At 39.4% G+C, this 17,995-nt stretch overlaps 1 protein-coding gene across 3 annotated transcripts in view; it reads left to right on the top strand.

Moving 5' to 3' along the window:
• The window catches only part of USP42 (ubiquitin specific peptidase 42), a 19,071-nt gene extending 1,076 nt beyond the window's left edge, over positions 1-17,995 (top strand). For 2 of the 3 annotated variants that reach the window (XM_064673043.1, XM_064673045.1), the window contains exons 2-17: positions 2,680-2,917; positions 3,657-3,857; positions 4,918-5,028; positions 5,191-5,293; positions 5,456-5,523; positions 5,674-5,744; positions 6,284-6,366; positions 8,365-8,476; positions 8,853-8,993; positions 9,196-9,296; positions 9,746-9,884; positions 10,537-11,268; positions 11,643-11,728; positions 12,356-13,843; positions 14,331-14,623; positions 16,896-17,995. In XM_064673043.1, coding sequence (XP_064529113.1) covers positions 2,689-2,917; positions 3,657-3,857; positions 4,918-5,028; positions 5,191-5,293; positions 5,456-5,523; positions 5,674-5,744; positions 6,284-6,366; positions 8,365-8,476; positions 8,853-8,993; positions 9,196-9,296; positions 9,746-9,884; positions 10,537-11,268; positions 11,643-11,728; positions 12,356-13,843; positions 14,331-14,623; positions 16,896-16,936 — 3,999 coding nt within the window. In that variant the 5' untranslated portion in view covers positions 2,680-2,688 and the 3' untranslated portion in view covers positions 16,937-17,995. Of the gene's footprint in view, positions 1-10; positions 2,918-3,656; positions 3,858-4,917; positions 5,029-5,190; positions 5,294-5,455; positions 5,524-5,673; positions 5,745-6,283; positions 6,367-8,364; positions 8,477-8,852; positions 8,994-9,195; positions 9,297-9,745; positions 9,885-10,536; positions 11,269-11,642; positions 11,729-12,355; positions 13,844-14,330; positions 14,624-16,895 lie in introns of those variants that run through there. The other variant, XM_064673044.1, reaches the window with a different exon arrangement.

Below are 17,995 nucleotides of genomic sequence, written 5' to 3'. Positions count from 1 at the left end.
GGCGGGGCGGGGGCAGCCCGGCGGGGTGCGGGCTGGGGGCAGAAGGGCGAGGCGGGGGCTCCCTCAGGGCCGGTCCCCGGCCCCCCTCGCCTGCGTGGGTTTTGTTTTGTGTGTGTTCGGGCTCTTGCCGCGCTCAGCGCGGACATGTTGCGTGCGGTGCCTGCCCCTGCCCCTTCTCCTTGCCCCTTCTCCCCGCCCCGGCCAGCGGCCTTTCGCTGTCGGTGTCAGAACGTTTTCGGGAAGCCAAACCCCTCGGACCCCCTCAGCTGGTTTCGGGTAGCTCTGACCGCGGGCTGGTGTCTGAGGCTGGGCAGGCTGCTGGGTCTGGGGGCGCTCGGGGCTCCGGGCTCGGTCCCGCCACGACCGGCGGGACGCGGCGCTCGGAGCTGTCCCGCGGCTCGTAATTGCGGGCGAAGAGGTTAATTACTCTCGCCTCTCTTGTCTTTCGTTTTGTAACGAAAGTAAAAGCGGCGCGGGGCGTATGTTTGTGTTCCCGCACTGCCCCGTTTGTTTTGGCTCGGAGCGGCGTGTGCGGTGCCGGGATTTACCGGGATAGCCCCGCCCGGGCTGGTGCTGCAGGAGTTCCCTCTCGTTCCCGTGTGCCGCTGGTGTTTTCTTACAATCACTGCTGAAAACGCTCGGGTTGTACTGAGATAAAGGCGCAGTCGCACGCCCTGGTTAGACGCGGTTCTGTGAACGGGATCTCGTGTCAAACCCTCCCGAGCAGTGATTTATTGTATGCAGAGCCGAGACCGACCATAAATATTTAGCTCCAGCTCGTAACTGATGTGCGTTGTGGCGAGACTGCAAAACAAATCTAAACAACGCCGATGCAGCGCTCGAAATGGGAGGAAAGTAACTGTTTTATCTCGTTTACTCTTCAGTATCATACTGGGAGAAGTCTGTTATGGGAATAGCACAGGGAAAAAACTCTCAATACACATGGCAATGGAAATTTATGTTCAGCAGTGGTGCAGGAACACAACCTGTTTGTACGTTGAGCGAGGAAAAATATCAGTATTGATAGTTTTGTACAACTTTGTCAAAGAGATGTGTCCAAATTAAGAATTATATTGACATATTTTGAAAAAGTGGGGAGTCTGAGTTATTCTTACCAGCATTGATACCTGCTGGTGTGTAGTGCATGATATGTGGTAATGTGTTACTCGGTTGTCAAAATAAATTTAAAAATACATAAGGCTTCCCTCACTGGTCAGTATGAGGCCCAGGCTTTTTTTGTGATAACATTCTTCTGTTTGCTTTTCACTGCAGTGTCTTGATTCTGGTTTTTGTCTTGCAAATACGTTTTAAATATGTTGTTGAAACCCCTTCCCTGGAGATGTCACTGGTATCTACGATTTGAAGTCTGGATCTTACCTGAAAATCACTGAGCCCAAGAACTATCATCTTAGTCTTTCAAATGGACAAAGATGTCTTAATTTTTCTGTGGAATGAGAATGAATTTTTCATTTTTGTGTACTATAATCTCACAAATGGAAAATGTGTATAGATTGGATTTTAAATTGAGAATTTACAGGGGGAAAAATCTAATTAAAGGCTTTGTGCATAATTTGTCTTTTGTGGGACTAGAAGTTCTCCAATTTACTGTGCTTTGTTTGATCTACCTGAATTTTTATCATCAGCAATCAAGTTGTGCCATGAATCTGAAACTGCTTTATGCTTTGTTCTCTCAGATATTTTGGTATAACAAAGCAGCTTATGCTTTAAACCCTCAGTTAAGTTTATAGTTTCCCTAAACTTAAAAGGGCCCTACATGCTGTAGTAAGACAGTAGTAAAAATTTACATATAGAAATTGATAATATATTATGTAATTATTCAGCAGCTTACTATGCACACACAATTACACATAGTTAAAGAGTTATCATCTCAAAACCTAATCAGCATTTTATAAAGTACTTAGTGCCTGTTATTGCCTTTGCACTTGAGGGCTGAGGATTCGTTTTGCCTTCTTTTGCATTCAGCATTTTCTTTTTATAGCTTACATTCCTCTGTTGTTTTTCCCTGGCCAAACCTCCAACTCTCCAGAAGTAGAACTGAAAAGGATGGTTTTTAATTCAACTTTTTGGTTGATAGTAAACATTGTAAATGTGATAGGTGCAAAATACCACAAGGAATGCCGCCAAAATTCTATCCAAACAAATACTTCTTGGAAGGGCAGAAGAAACCCGGTTGGAAATAAATTTGCAAATGTTTTCTGGATCTCCTGTCCCAAGATTTTTCAGAGCTCTATCCCACCCTCTGTGTCTCAGAGGTGTATGGTTCCTAGGAGCAAAAAGATGTTGGCCAAACAACTCCTCCTGGATCTCAACAGGCCGACACTTGAATGTGCCACAGCTCATTTTAAGAAGAAGGTCTTCATAACTATAATGGTTTAAAATCCCATGGAAGTGTAACAAATGCCATCAGTCACCAGCTCTGCTGAAGTTAAAAGTAATATCAATGCAGTTTTGATGGACAGTTCTACTTAGTGTGTTTAGTTTCGTGTTGGGTGCGATTATTTTTGAGTTTTGGAGGTTTGTTTCTTGGTTTTTAATCATACTTAGCAGCTGCTTAGTTCTGCAAGTTCGAGACTCAGCGGCAGGATTTCCAGTAGTCTTTTCTTTCTGGAATGCTTCTTGATGTTCCTTATGTCAAACAGAACTTTTACCTTGTTACAGATATGAACAATGACCATAGTTAACAAGCCAAAATCCTCAAAGTCTAAAAAATCTTCATCAAGAAGGTCTGACAAATCTATGAAACCCCGTACTAAAAAAATGACGTCACGCACCGCGAGTTTGGGCCGGGTACCACCTACAGAAGATCCAAACAAAGTCTCTGTGGACAAAGGCCCTGGAGGGCATATTTATTGTAGATCATCTCAAAAATCAAAGCCTTTTGCCCAAAGAGATCTAGGTAAGTGTGTCTTTTGTCCTCCCCCTGTTTGTTTTTCAAAACAAAACAAAAGTAGAAGCAGTTCTTAGTTGTTGCACTGCTGTAAAATGGGACCACGATGAACCAAGACTTTAGTGGCAGACTTCAATTTTGTGCATCCCCTGAGGCAACCAAAGGGACAAGTGTTGCAGAACTTAGTTTTATCTCTTTGTAAATTAGTTTTGATCTCTTTACAATCAAATTAAGGGCAGCTTTTCATAATACATAGATTTACCCAGGTCTTTCCTGTTGTGCAGAGGAAAGTACATTTTTCCATGGCTACTCATGGCTTCCATTAATCAGAAGTCTTTGAATGATGATGCTGCTCAGGGAGAGATCTGGTATCTGTAGGGTTACTTTCTGTGCTACTTACTTGCTTATTTTTCTGTCTCAGTTCTTACTGTATAATTACAAGTGTAAGTTTGTGGTTTAAGTTACAGTAAGGAAAAACCCAATAATTTAATTGATAAACAGATGAAAGAGTATAGATGTAAAGAAGCCTGGTACTAAAATTAGAGTGGTAGTTTCCCTTGCATTAGAAGAATTAAAACAGGTGAATAAACTGTTGTCCAAACCAGTGTGTTGACCAGCAGATTGAAATGGCATCATGTGTTGCTGTGTTTTGGAGCTGGTTCTTCAGGGTACTCCTGCAGGATGCTACTCTTTAAATACCCTCTTTAAAACAAAACCAGTACATGTCTCTCCAAATCCAATTTTGCAGTTGTTAATGATGGGATTGCTCCACCACAAAGAATTCTTTTTCCACCTGAGAAAATCTGTATGGATTGGCAACAAACCCAGAGTGTTGGGGTTGGGCTGCAGAACCTCGGCAACACGTGTTTCCTTAATTCCACCCTCCAGTGTCTGACCTACACGCCTCCTCTTGCCAATTACATGCTTTCCCTTGAGCACACCAAGTCATGTGAGTACCTTCTAACGTTATAAATCTGTTGGACAGCTCTGAAGGTGAAAGAAAATCAGTGATTGCGTGAAGGAAATTCTTAGTTGTCCTATTTTATCAGGAGAAGCAGGTTTTGAACATGATCTTAAAGGTCTTTTCCAACCTAAACGATTCAGTGATTCTCTTAACAGGAGGCTCAGAATAGCAAATAAAGTGAATTTGTTAGTTTAATGTGCTGTGGTAAAACTTAAAGAAAAGATCATTTCTTGCTTCATGTGAATAATGAAGTACATTGTAAAGGAAGGCATTTGATGAACATTTGGCATTTAGGTTTCCTGCTGGCAGAAAGGTGATAAAATTTGGGATGTCTGCTTTGGAGATTCTTAGTCTTCACAGCCTGGATACTGTAATGCAGTAATACTGTGGTAGATTATATGTTCAGTGTTGACCCATTAAAAAAAAAAAAACAAACCCTAGAAAGCATTACAGGCTAATCTCTTATGAACTGAAATAGAAATTTTTAGGGGACTATGTTAAAATTTAGACTGATTTTATTCTAAATAAAAATTTCTATTTTTTAAACCCTTGAACTTGTGTTCTTGGAATTCCGTTTTTCTGTTTGAATTTATTTAAGCCTAGAGGAGCCTCTTTTCATATCCATATGTATACTTTCTTGTCTGATATCTTAGTATTTATTCCTAGAAATTTAATTATGTATTGTTCCCATATATAAAAATTATTTCAGTTAAGAATCATGGAATGCTTTGAGTTGGAAGGAACCTTAAATTCATTTGGTTGCAACCCCCTGCTGTGGGCAGGGATACCTTGCACTGGGAATATTCAAGGTCAGGTTGGGTGGGACTTTGAGCAACCTGGTCTGTGATTTTATGCTTTTTATTCTGTACACTTCTGCATAATAAAATGCCACAAAAAATGTTGGGGTATTGGCACCTTAGGACAAGAGACTGTAGCTTGGAGAGTGGATATTGCACCTCTAACTTAAAGACTTATTTTGGAGGGAGGTTTTTTGTAGCAATGCATATTTGACTAGACTGCAACACTTTCTTCTCTCCCTGCTCAGGTCATGTAGAAGGATTCTGTATGATGTGCACAATGGAAAGTCACATCAACCAGGTCCTGTGTTGCTCTAATAATGCCATCAAACCTACATCTGTTATCAATGGCCTTAAAAGTAAGTAATTTAGTATAGTCTTATTTTTTCTAATTTTTCCAATTTTCTGAAGAGGTATTTGATGCATATAAATAATTTTGATACTTTAAAGAAGAGGTATTTTAGAAATACTTGTTTTCTTTTATTCTATAAGAGATAAATAATAATCTTCTTGTTTATTAGGAATAGGAAAACATTTCCATTTTGGCAGTCAAGAGGATGCACATGAATTCTTATGCTTCACTGTTGATGCTTTACAGAAAGCTTGCTTGAATGGAAGCACCAAGTAAGCACAAACAAATTAATTTTTAAATGTTCCCTAACCTCTCTTACTCCTTTATTTACTATCACAAATTAAAAATCTATGTCCTTGGTTTGCATAAAAAATGTTTGAGGGGTTAACTCTGTGCCTTCAGTCTTCTGAGGTCTGACTCTACTTTATTTCCAGATTGGACAGATCTTCTCAAGCCACCACACTTATTTATCAAATATTTGGAGGATATCTACGATCCCGAGGTACTTTTAAAAAAATTTACTGTCTTTTGAACTGATCTGTGTCTGTTTGTCATAAAGGAGTTTGTAGTTTGACTAAACCAGTGTGTATTAATAATTTAAATTAGCAGAGTGTCCTTCACCTGTTGTTAAGCCTTTGTATTTTGGTTGCAGTAAAGTGCTTGAACTGCAAAGCAGTGTCGGACACGTACGAGCCGTTCCTCGACGTCACCTTGGATATAAAGGTGAGACGTTCTGTGAGGGTGGGTCAAGAAGTGTAAAGACTCGTAGAGCTTTGTAAAATAAGGTCATTTTGCATAAAAACATATATTGCTGGGACAAAAGAGCTTGGGAGTGGATGGGAGTGGGTTGGACTCTGTTGTTCTGTGGAAGCCATGTGAATGGTCTCCATGTTTGTATTGGATTTAAGCTGGAAAAATAATTATTATATCTACACAAACAATGATACTATCATAGTTCTCAATTATTCTACTTCAATATACATCTATTGTTAGACTGATGGGTTGATTGTTCTCGTTACTGATGCCAAAGCATACCACAGATGCTGTCTGTGGCATTGCAGAATTTATTTCTTTTGAAGTAGAATCATTTTCAAATGAGGTAAATGCTCAGTGTACTGTTTCTGCCTCCTTCTTCACAGTGTTTGCTGGTTCACAATAGGTCACTCAAGTATGAACTAGCAAGGTTCTCTTGTAAAGTGCTAGTAAGTGTTTGAAATTTTGCATTTCTTGTGACTTAGTGCTCTAATCTCTTACTCATCCAGGCAGTTACATCTGTCACCAGAGCTCTAGAACAATTTGTGAAACCGGAACAACTGGATGGTGAAAACAGCTATAAATGTAGCAAGTAAGACTATTATTAATTACACCTTAATACAAGATATGTGTTTAATGCAGTGCAGGACTTGGAGCAGAAGTTCTCTTTTGACTTTGTTTGCAACATGATAGTGAGACTTGGTTCTGTTTCATTTTATTTTGTTGTACAACAAATACCCTGAAATTGTTCAAAGCTTGGGAAATAAGGCATTTGTTTCTAAGTGAGTAATTTGTGTGTTTCTGTTTGAATATTTGGAAATATATTGTAAGAATTGTGGCCATTAGCTCACATTAGACTTTTATTCCTAGTCTTGTCTACACTGGGGCTTGTCAGCCTTCCTGAGTGTGGAGTTGTACTTTGAAATATGGCCAGAAGATAAAGGGAATGTCTGATCAGTAGTGGTGAGCTGGAGCACGGAGCTGTGGGCAAGGATTTGGGGTGGGAGGTAACACCAGCTTCCTGAAGGTCCTGGTGTTCCCTGTGAGACAAATTGAGGTTGGGTCTTGGTGATTGTGAACAGACTTGGTGACAATCAACCTCTGTGGGCTCATGGAACAGTGTCTTGCACAGTTCTGGAATTGTGACACCTGTGGATGACTTCTGTCTGAAATGAGCCACCCTAAACCTGACCTGTGCTTAGTGAAAGCTGTGGAGTTCAGATGTTCTGTGTGCTCATCAATATGGAAAATGTTCCAACATATGTAAGAGCACTGAACACTTGTGTAAGGTATTTTGGCAAAACAAGCTAGTTATTCAAATGTAAAATCAGAAAAGCAAAGACCACCAGGCTTGGTTCTGTAACGTTCCTGTCTGATCCTTCAAAATGAAAAATGTAATCCTGCTTTTTGTTGTTGGAAAACTTTAGTTAATTAGCACATCTGAATGCAGATGTTGAATAAAGAGCATCCAACAGGCTATTGCACCACTTTAATCCCAGGTTCATTTTACTCTGTGGATCCCAGCAAGCAACATGTAATATTTGAGTAATTCCCAGAGTTTCCAGATTATGGCTGAGGATGAGTAAGATAACTGTAATAAGCACCTCACATCTGAATTTCATGATCCTTCATTGATGTGGGGGGTGAGGAGTTTAGTCATGCATAAACCCAGATGTTTCAGTCTTTTTGTGAGTTCAAAAAAAAGTTTAAAAAGGTTTGGTGTATGTACAGTATCATTTCCATTCCTGGTAAACTATTATATTACTTTACAGTTTTTTCTAATTGATGTTTTCCTTTTATTTCCTACCATGATTTCATGATTTTTTTCTAATAAAGATTACTGCCTGAAAACTTTGTCTCTAATTACAGGTTTCATAGAATTGTATAAACCACTTTCTTTTTTTTTAGTTATTTTGGGTGGGTCTCTTGGTTTTGTTCATAGGCTTTCTCCATCAGTTTGGAATTCTCAGCCTTGTGTTTTGACATCAGAGTTTGAAAAGAGGCTATTTAATTCTTTCTGATTGTTAACTCTCAACAGGATTTTTCTTGACAATGCCAAGTGACACGTTTCAGTCTTTGTCTGTGCTAGTGGTTGCATTTCAGAATTTACTCTGTACCTCCTGCCTTTGAATGCAACCAATAAGATGAGTAATTTTGTTTTGAAGGACTGCAGATGGATTCAGTGTCTTTCCAGACAACCTCAGTATATGAAATCTTAACACTGCCCAATTGTCTCCTGCAGAATGTTTCCTTCCAGTGATTTTTTTTTTTTTGTTAAATTTTGATTTGTTTTTACATTTTTTACAGCCTTACCTTTTTGGCATAAGAAAGGTTCAGGCATTTCTTGGACTATCAAAAGATAATGTTCTAAATCCTTTATTCTTTGTTCTGTAGAGCTGTCCTCTTATATCCTGCTTTTTTTTCTCTGTTAAAGCTGAAATACAATGTATGGATTTATGAAAAGATCTAACATATTATGCAAGTAAATGTCATTCAAATAGTATAAGCATGTGTGAGGGATGAAAACTTATTCGACTTCTGGGTGGGAAAAGAATATACTGTTAAAAACTTGTCTGTGCTTGTTTTTAAGGTGTAAAAAGATGGTTCCAGCATCCAAGAGATACACGATACATCGCTCTTCCAATGTCCTCACAATATCACTGAAAAGATTTGCAAATTTTACAGGTGGAAAGATCAACAAGGTATGTTTACAGCTGTAATGCTGCTTTACCTTCTTGGAATGGAACATTTCCCAAAGATGAACACTCATTTTAAAGTTGTTCATGTTTTCAGGCAGTAACTATAGTGGAAGAAAAGTCAATATAACAACTATGACTCCTTCATTTTTTAATAGTGATAAAGTTCCTGTGTGACCATAGGAACATACCTTGAAGAGTTAATTCTGTAGAAAACAGGTCCCTGCAACTTAAATTATTAAATATTATGAGAATAGGTATTTTTAAGTGAATCAAAAAATATATTCATATAATCCTAGTCTGTGTTTTTAGAAGTGGTTTTTTCAGGCTATTCCATGAATTATTTCAGGATAATTTTTGAATCTTCTTTGTCTGTGTTTAGGATGTAAAATACCCTGAATATTTGGATCTTCGAGCATATATGTCCCAATCCATTGGAGAACCTCTCATCTATGCTTTATATGCAGTTCTTGTACATAGTGGCTTCAACTGTAATGCTGGGCACTATCTCTGCTTCATAAAGGTAGATACAGCTCCATTTCTGGCAGGGGAAAATCTCTGCTGGCAAAGAAATTAAAATGTTACTGGTAACATTTTGAGGGGAAAAGATTGCATTATGTGTTCTGTTTGCTTTGTTGGGGTATGTTTTGTTCTGTAGTGTTCTATCTGTGATGTCCTTTGGAACACATGCAGTTCATCTGAAGATACATTATCTCTATTTGCAGGCTGGTAATGGACTTTGGTATCGAATGAATGATGCCTCAGTAGAACTTTCTGATATCAAAACAGTTCTCAATCAGCAAGCTTATGTACTTTTTTATATCAGGTAATAACAACCACTAACACAAACCACATTTTTACTGTCAAATTACTTCTTCTTTTTAAGTCTTTTCGCCCCTAGGAAAATATTCCTATTTGTACAATTCACTTCTGTCTAACTGGGAATTCCCCATGTCATTTATTTAAATATCTTTCATTTCTTGGCCTTAAACTTCTGCACTTGTGTGTCCTGCTCTATATCTGCTCTTTGTAGCTGGCTGATTTAAAACAGAGGAGAAATGATGGCCACAGGTGATGTAAGGCCGAGTCAATGCTCTGAAAAGGGTGTTGTTGTAGGAAGACCATTACCTAATTTTCAGTTTGCAGTCTTGGCTAAATCTTTTGTATATGTCTTCCACGTCATATACACTGCTCCTGTGAAATTATAGGATGGGGTTTAATCCAAGAATGGGCTGAAGGAAAAGCTCTGAGCTGAGCTCTCTGCTTTTGCTGCAGGCGCTATGACTTGACGCTGGGGGAACGCGCCTTTTACCTGCCGGCGCCGTCGTACCCCCGCCCGTTCCTGGGCCAGCGGGGAGCCAACAGCAAACAGCCTGGATTCATGGGACCACGGCTTCCTCCTCACATGATCAAGGTAATTAGAGGAGGGGGCAGATAATGGCACCGAATTATGGTGGGGTTTGGTGTGGAGTGGTTTTTTTGTTATTTTCCTTTCCACGCTGCAGCTTCTTCACAGCCCTCCGTGCTGCAACCAGAGTTGCTCCAACAGTGGCTAATCCTGAATTGTGCAGCCATGCTGCTTCACTACTTTATCCTCCCAACTCAGCTTTCTAAAGCACTGAGAGCCATGCTCCTGAGACGATTTAAGTGGTCTATTAATGCTTAAATAATTTAAATTTAAAAAGTAAATATCCCCCAGCCCGCCCCCATCAGTGTCACTTTAGTTGAAACAGTGAAAAGAGATTGTCTTGTTCCTGATTACCAGAAGAAATATTCCAGTGTTGTCAGGGAATGTTTAAAGAGGAAAATAAGTATTTTTTGAAATAGCTTTAGTCAATGTTTAGTTGTTTGAGTGGGTTTCAACAATGATGCTCATTTGATACCAATATGCAGTTAACCAGAGGCAGGAATTAAACACACTTGTTGGACTCGCACTTGTATTGGAAAGGGGGGTTTTTTAGGTGTTGAAGCAATTTGTAGAAGTGTATAGTAGGAGAATTTGATGTTTTAAAACTTTCATTGCTGTGTGTTTGAACATACCCATTTTGCAATGTCTTTAAATGCAGAGTTCAAGTCGTTTAAATGGAAATGGACCCTTAAAAGAGGATCCCAGTGCAGTTGGTGTGGCTGTAAAAAGGCCTTCATCAGCTCCACCAACGGCCTGTGTTCAAAACTGGGCCATTTCCAGGCCTTCAATGACTGACCCGTCAAAAAACCAGAAGATCACTATCAGTATTCACAACAAACTGCCTGCACGTCAGACTGTGCCCCCGCTGGAGTGTCCGAGCAGTGCTGGGGAGGATGAGGAGCTGAGCAAGCCTGTTCCTTCATCCACAGTTACAAACTCCTCCGCAGCAGAGCCTACCTCAAATCTCTCCACAATGGCAGTCCCTGCTAATGTCTCCAAACAGGAAGTTCCTGATGAAATCTTTGTTGAGCCAGCAGTGAATGGAAACCCCAAGCTGGGTTCTGAGAACATAGTCCCTTACGGTGCAGAACCTTCAGGAAAACCGGAGGAGTCGAAGGGCTTGTTTAAAAGGAATTGCAACGTGATATCTTCCAATGGCATTCTGATTGGGAAGGTGGTCCGTACGCTGCATAATTCCCATTCGTCCTGTCCGAACGCTGAAGAAAGATCCCAGCACGAGCTGCCAAAAATTGATTCCCTAAATGGTGCTATTAGTTTAGATAACGAATATAAAGAAAATGGACTGAAACTTGACGATTCCACTTGCCAAGTCCAACCTGTTAAACCCTCTGAGATGTTCTTTTCTAAAGCAAATGGAGTGCTGGAAACGGTGAGTTACATTTGTCCCACCTGGACTTTCTCACCTGTGATATGTTCTGTGTTCATCAGCATTACAGTGTTCCTGATTCATGGGGAATACCAGGAAAATGCACGGCACGAATTTCATCCTAACCCTCTGTGCTGTGATCCCATTGGATTTGCAGAGCTGAGCTGTCAACATAAGAGAAGTTCAGCTGAGATAATGCTTCATAAGTTTCATAAAATATAATTGGGGGGAGTGGGATGATGTGTAAAATGAGGACAGCACAGGTAACTCAGGGTGCTCTTGTTTAACATCTAGTGTTGAAATTTTGCAAAAAACCAGTTTTCTACTAAAGAGAGCTTTTCTTTTTCTGTTTGTTAACTTCTGTGTTTTAATTGTAGATGCCTAAAGCTTTGTCGCCCGATCCTCAAGGTATCTTAGACTCTCTCACATACAGCCAGTTGAACAGCTTGTCAGAGGAAAAAAGGTAAAATGAGTACACTCTGTTTAAAAGAAGGTTTCATATAAGTTTATCATTATTTTACCTGTCTACTAATACTACTTAATAGAAAGATTTCATCAGTACAGAGAATTCCATGCTGCACATGTAGTATTGCAAACATCAGCACTGGGCACACATTATTCTGATACTAAACACTGGCAAATGCCTTTTGAAAAACTTTTATAGAATGTTTTTACATTTTCCTTCCATTGTCTGAAATACTTTTTCTATTCCTCTTTTCTACCCTAGGATGAGTGAATGTACATTCCCACCATCTGTTCTCCCATTTGGGGGAGAGTGGGAAATCCGTGTGTTTATTTATTTTTTTCTCGAGGGGGGGAAGAGCAAATATGGTTGTTGTGGCTGTTGATGTGATTCAGAGCTGCAAGTGGAAGGAGATGGATGTGCTGGGTGTGGGTTTTTAAGGTAATACTTGCAGAATTGAGAGAAGAAAAACACTTTCCCTGGGAGCTGAGGAAGGTGTAAGAAAGGTTTCTAAAGGGAATGTGTTGCAGAGTTTGGCATTAGCCACCAATTTTTTTACTTAAATCATAACATTTCTGTTTTAGATGGACTTTTTCAAGTTAAAAATATGTTCCTTCTTTTGTGCAGTGTATCTGGACCTCAGAAATCTTCTGAGAATGATGGTCTTATGGAAACTGTAGTCATGGAAGCACTGTTTGCTTATGAAGAATCCAGGAAGGTTCCTTCCAATTTTAGCTGTGAGGTTGAGAAACTTTTTACTCAACCAGATTCTGAAACCATTTTTACCAAAGAAAAAGTTGCTGAAAGTATTATAACAAAAGCTGATAATGCACATCTCAATATCAATGGTCAGCACAAGGTCAGGAAAAAATCCTTGGACACTGAAGATGAATTCCTTGGGCAGCGTGAGTGTGAAGACATCAGAGACGAAGACAAACCAAGAAGATCAAAAGAACCTGAACTCATTTCAAAAGAAAATCCTTTGTACATCAAAGGGTCTCCTGAGAGCAAAGAGAAATTAGGGCAAACTTCCTCTGTGAAGCCTGACATTGAATGTAGTTCTAAAAAACTTGCATCTCTAGATATTACAGATAAATGCCAAGATACAAAGGACATTTCTAATAATTATGTAGAGGTACCACCTGTTAATGACTCTTCCATTACAAAGCTGGATAAAGTATTGGAAAGCCAATTTTCTAGAGCAGATGAGGGACTGAGTAGTAAAATATGTGAGGAAGAGAAACATATGAAAAAAAATAAGAAAAAAATCCATGACTCTAAAAGAACTGACAAAGAGCACTACCGGAGGAAGAGAGAGAACTCAGACACTGAGGAGAGGGAGAGGCAAAGCAGGAGCAAAACAGATGAACATTCCCACAGGAGGAGGAGCTCTCGTAGCGTGGACACAAACAAGCAGAGTCGTCACAAGCAGGAATATTGCAGTGAGAGCAAGTACAGATCTTCCCATAACGAAAGGAACAGTCCAAGCAATGGCAGAAGCTCAGGGAAATACTCTCGTTACAGATCCCGAAGCAGAGAAAGGACAGAACAAGACAGGAACAGGTATTACTATTCCAAAGGGGAGAGAGCTTGGAATAGAGAAAGGTACTACCAGGATGAGCCACGGAGATGGGACAAATGCAGATACTACAATGATTATTATTCCTCCCATGGAACAAGGGATGGTAGAGAGAGGAAGTCCTCTCATTGTGATAAAGACTATGACAAATTGAGCCAAGCTTACAGCAGGTCACACAAGGATTATCATTGCAAAAGCAGGTGGGCTCACAACCCACTCTCTCGAGAGGAGGATTTACATCACTTCAGCAGCCACAGAGCAAACCTACATCACTGTTCAGTACCTCAGCAGCATCCTGACAGATACTCCCGTGACAGGCACGCGCTCCCACCCCTGCCAGCACATTCACACCTTGAGGACTCTTCCCGGGAAAATGAGAAACTAAGGAACGGCAAAAGAAGATACTCCCACCAAGAAGAAAGTGGAAGTGACATAGAAAAGAAATGCAGAAAGATAGATGACCAAAGAATCAAAAAGTATAAGAAGGTCAAGAAGAAAAAGAAGTCCAAAGATAAACATCGAGAGAAGGATTACAAGTAAGCAAGGATTCCAGCATAATCAGCAATTTTTTTCCTAATTATTTTCCGGGTATTTCTCATGTCTGCCTTTTTTTCCATTGTTTCTGAGTTATTTTTCTATCATAATGTGACGGGATCATGTCATTAGGTTGGTCAAGTGAAGATAGGAAAGATATTGCTGAATTGTGATAGGACACTAGAGCTGGACATTGTAGTCAGAGTAACATCTGCACACGGTTTTTGATTAGGCTACAAATTGAATATTTTTTTTTTTTTAATTCTCCATATTCCACAACTAGCCCCTGTTAATGATTTGTGTACGAACCAGGAGCTGTTGTCCTTCGTTCTGAGGGCTTAAGTTTGCTGCATCTAAAGTAAGTTAGATGTGCAAAAATGACCACAAAATACGCTGCAAGTCGTCACCTGTGGTAAAATAAATAACATTTCATATATACATCAAGTGCCACACCTGTCTCTCTATTTTTAACTTGCATGTTTCCTTCAGACTTTATGATTTGGATTGCTCTGTGCTCCACTTTGACAATGACAATCGCAAACATAAGAAAAAGAAGAAAAAGAAGAAGCACGACAGGAAACTGAAAGACTTATTGGAATATTTAGATCCTCACTTCCAGAAGAAAACATGGGAGAAGAAGGAAGAATCCCGTCCTCCAGATGACCATTTATGTGAGCAATACAGAAGCCAGGGCAGTAAACAACCCTACAAGGAAGAGAAGCCTTCTGGTGCAGGTGACAGCAAGAAATACAGCTCCATGGCATCCCACGAGTATGTCAGAGGTAAGGAAGCCCAGGGTGTTGGCAGGACTCCTTTTAATTCAGAACAATCTTTAAATGCTTCTGTGACAAAATCTCTGCTTTATATATCGTGGCTTCCAAACAATATCGTGGCAGGGGGGTTGGAAATAGATGATCTTTAAGGTCCCTTCCTACCCAAACCATTCTGTGATTTAAATAAAATACTGTGTCCAGCTATTCCATAGCACAGAAACTGCTGGTTGCTTATCAGAGCAACAGAAATTGGTGATAATACTGTGGTTCAGGGGTAGCTCTGCCTTCTCCTAAGCACAGCTGTCAACCCTCCAGAGGACACCTCACAATTTAACAGCTGGGGAGTATGTTAAATTCCTATTTTATGTAGTTGTGGGGTTTTTCTGTTAGTATTGGCTTAAAAATACATAGAAGTAGGCTGATGAAGCAGCTCTTTCCCAATTTTTAATATTTTAAAAGAAGTCTGTTTGGTGCTTCTTATAAAAAAACTAAATACAAACTTGAACGCCTGACTGAATTCACACTGAACTCCCAGCTGTTGCTTGTCATAATCTTGACTTGGGCTCTCAGTAGATAAATGAATTAAATTAATTAGCTCTAGAATTATGCAATGAAGAAGATTGCACACTGCAATAAATGCAACATCTAAAATCAAATTTGACAGCATTTCCCATGAAATTTTTTCTGAAGTGTTTGTTGTAGAAATAAAACCTTTTAAAATGCTTGTTATCTGACATAAACCAGTTCCAGTTACTGATATATAAAAACCAGAACAGTCCCCCAGCTATCTATTTTGCACATGGATATCTGAAGTAATCCCTGAAGAAGACAACTCACTATCCAAAAGCAAGTTTTATTGTTACATTTTCTACATTTTACACCTGACCACAGTTTAAGAATTGGGTTAATGGTCAGTGACAATCCTGTTCATTACTAGTCCAGTGTTAAAAACGTCATTGTGGCTGAATGCATTTTGCTGTTCAGAGAAGTTTAATCCTGAAAGAGATTTTAATTTTCCAAAATTTCATGTGGTTTCCACATTGAGGTAAATTGCCACAGTCAGTAGATTCCTGCACTGAAAAGTTTGCTCAAGGCAAAGAGGAAATGCATTTGTGGAAAACTGACTGTCTTTTAGAACATAAGCAACCAAAAGTGTCATTCTGAAAATACAGCGTGGAGGGGAAGCTGATTGTTCACCCGTTATTCCTTAACAAGGAAAATTTAAGAAGGACTGAACTGAGGTCTTTCAAATACTAATGTTGTAAAAATAGACCTTTTTTATTATACTGATATCAAAATAACCCTTATTGCACTAAAAGTGTCTCAGTTGTAGCTGATAAATCAGGAACTAAACAGAGTAAAATGCATGTGCTCAATACTGGTTTGGCTCTAGGGAGTTCTCTGGCCAGCAGATGGCAAACTTGGGTTTTTCTAAAGCAGTCTAAAGTACAGATTGTGCAATAATCTCATTGCACAAGTCCTGGGGCAGTGAGATTGCTGGGCTGTGGGGGTGAAGGAGGTGTTTGTTCATTGCTCACAACACAAGGGGGAGAGGAGGGCTGGGAGAAGCAATTTTTGTAAGTCTTGAGAATTTTAGCATTTCATCAAATCCATGGATCTTAATTAGCTGCTTCTTGCATGAAGTCAATATTCTTTTTAAAAAATGGGTCTCAAGTAGGATTCTCTGCATGATGGAATCCAGTTTGAAAAGAGGCCACTGTGGCAGTGTGTTTTTGGAGAGTGTTGAACCTCAGACAAGGTAGGGACAGGCAAGGAGCCACTGAGAAGGAATTGTGAGGCTGTGCCCTTTCACCAGGACTCGAGTTACTTCGAATCCATTAATAAGGATGGAAACAGTGCTAAGTTGTGGTGAAAGACAAAATCATACAGGATGGGGAAGGAGCAGCTCTAAAGCAGTTATTTCCTACATCCTTACCTGTTCTCTCCAGCAGGTTTCTGCAGGCTCTGTTTGTGTGGATAAGGTTGGGTCAGCCTGACCACAATGATGCTGTCTGTGTAAAGCTTCAGCTAAACTCCATTTACCTGAGGTCCAGCACTTGCTATCAAAGCAGGTGGCTCTGTCCTAATGCTCTGAAACAGGTCACCCTTCTTAGCCTAGAACTGAAACAGGGTCAGTCTGTGAGAGAGTTGGATCCTGTAGGCACGGAGCAGATGGAGCTGGGGGCAGCTCTGAACCTTCTGTTAGAAATCAAGCCACTGAGCCACAGTTTTATGTTCAAGGCCATGACAGGGACTGACCTTGCTTCCTTTTGCCTTTCAGATGTGGAGCTGACTGATGAAAGCCTTCAATACTCAGACTAAACCCACCACCAAACCCAATGACTTCTTCCCATCAAACCCAGCAACCCTTTACCTTCAAAAATCGACTTTTTATCATCAAAACCGACGACTTCTTACCTTCAAACCTGACATTACCAATATTGACCATCAAAACTTAAAATTTATTATCAAAACAATTACCATCAAGACAAAAATCCAGTCATAAGTGGTGCTTAACATTTCTGTACAGATTTTACCATATAAGAACTTTTTTTTAGTTTTTAACTTGAGACTTTCTTTTTTAAAATATACTTCTAATCCAAAAGGGTGAAAACTTTTTACAACTGCTGAACATTGTAAATTACCACATAAATATCTCACTGAGGTGAGATAATGCCCTGGAATAGACCATCTCAAATGCTGCTTAATTACAGACTCAGGTTGACTTTATGTTATTCATGTAATGTTACTCCAAGTTAAGACATCTGGTGCAAGAGCGACCAGGAAGTATAAAAATTGCAACTGACAGTCTGTATATTTAATTTAAAGACTTATTTAAAACTTCACAAGTTTTGCAAGAGCTTCATTTTTATTTTTTCTGTGGTCTGACACTAGAAACTAATTTACTTCACATTTGAGTTATATTCAAGATCTGAAGAAAATCTTCTGGTTTTCAACATTGTGAAACAACAAATATGCAGTTCTGAATGTATCTCTCAAGACTATTTGTATATTGTTCCATATGTTTTTATTACATTTTCTTAATATACTGTCATTTGTCTTAAGTCTCAGTTGTCTGTTTTGTCTCTCTAAAGTGTCTAGTTACAGACAAATTCATACTGTGATTTTTATTTTTATTATTAAATGCTATCAAACTGTGATGCACTTATTATTCACTGGTCCTGCATCAGGAGATGAGTGGGGAACCTGTATTAAATACAGTTCATCTGAATAATCTGTCTGGTTTATACAAGCTGTGTTGTTCAGAGATGTCTAAAAGTTTGATCTTTGTTTTTTTAAAGATAAAAAGCACTTGCCCCACTGTAAATATATAGCATGTAAAATTTATATAGTATATAAATACAGCAAAGTTAAAATGGA

Source organism: Pseudopipra pipra, chromosome 16 (assembly GCF_036250125.1).
Source record: "Pseudopipra pipra isolate bDixPip1 chromosome 16, bDixPip1.hap1, whole genome shotgun sequence".
In the NCBI taxonomy this organism is placed as follows: domain Eukaryota; kingdom Metazoa; phylum Chordata; class Aves; order Passeriformes; family Pipridae; genus Pseudopipra; species Pseudopipra pipra.
Note: the sequence above shows the minus strand (reverse complement) of the source record. Positions and strands in the feature narration are given on the sequence as shown.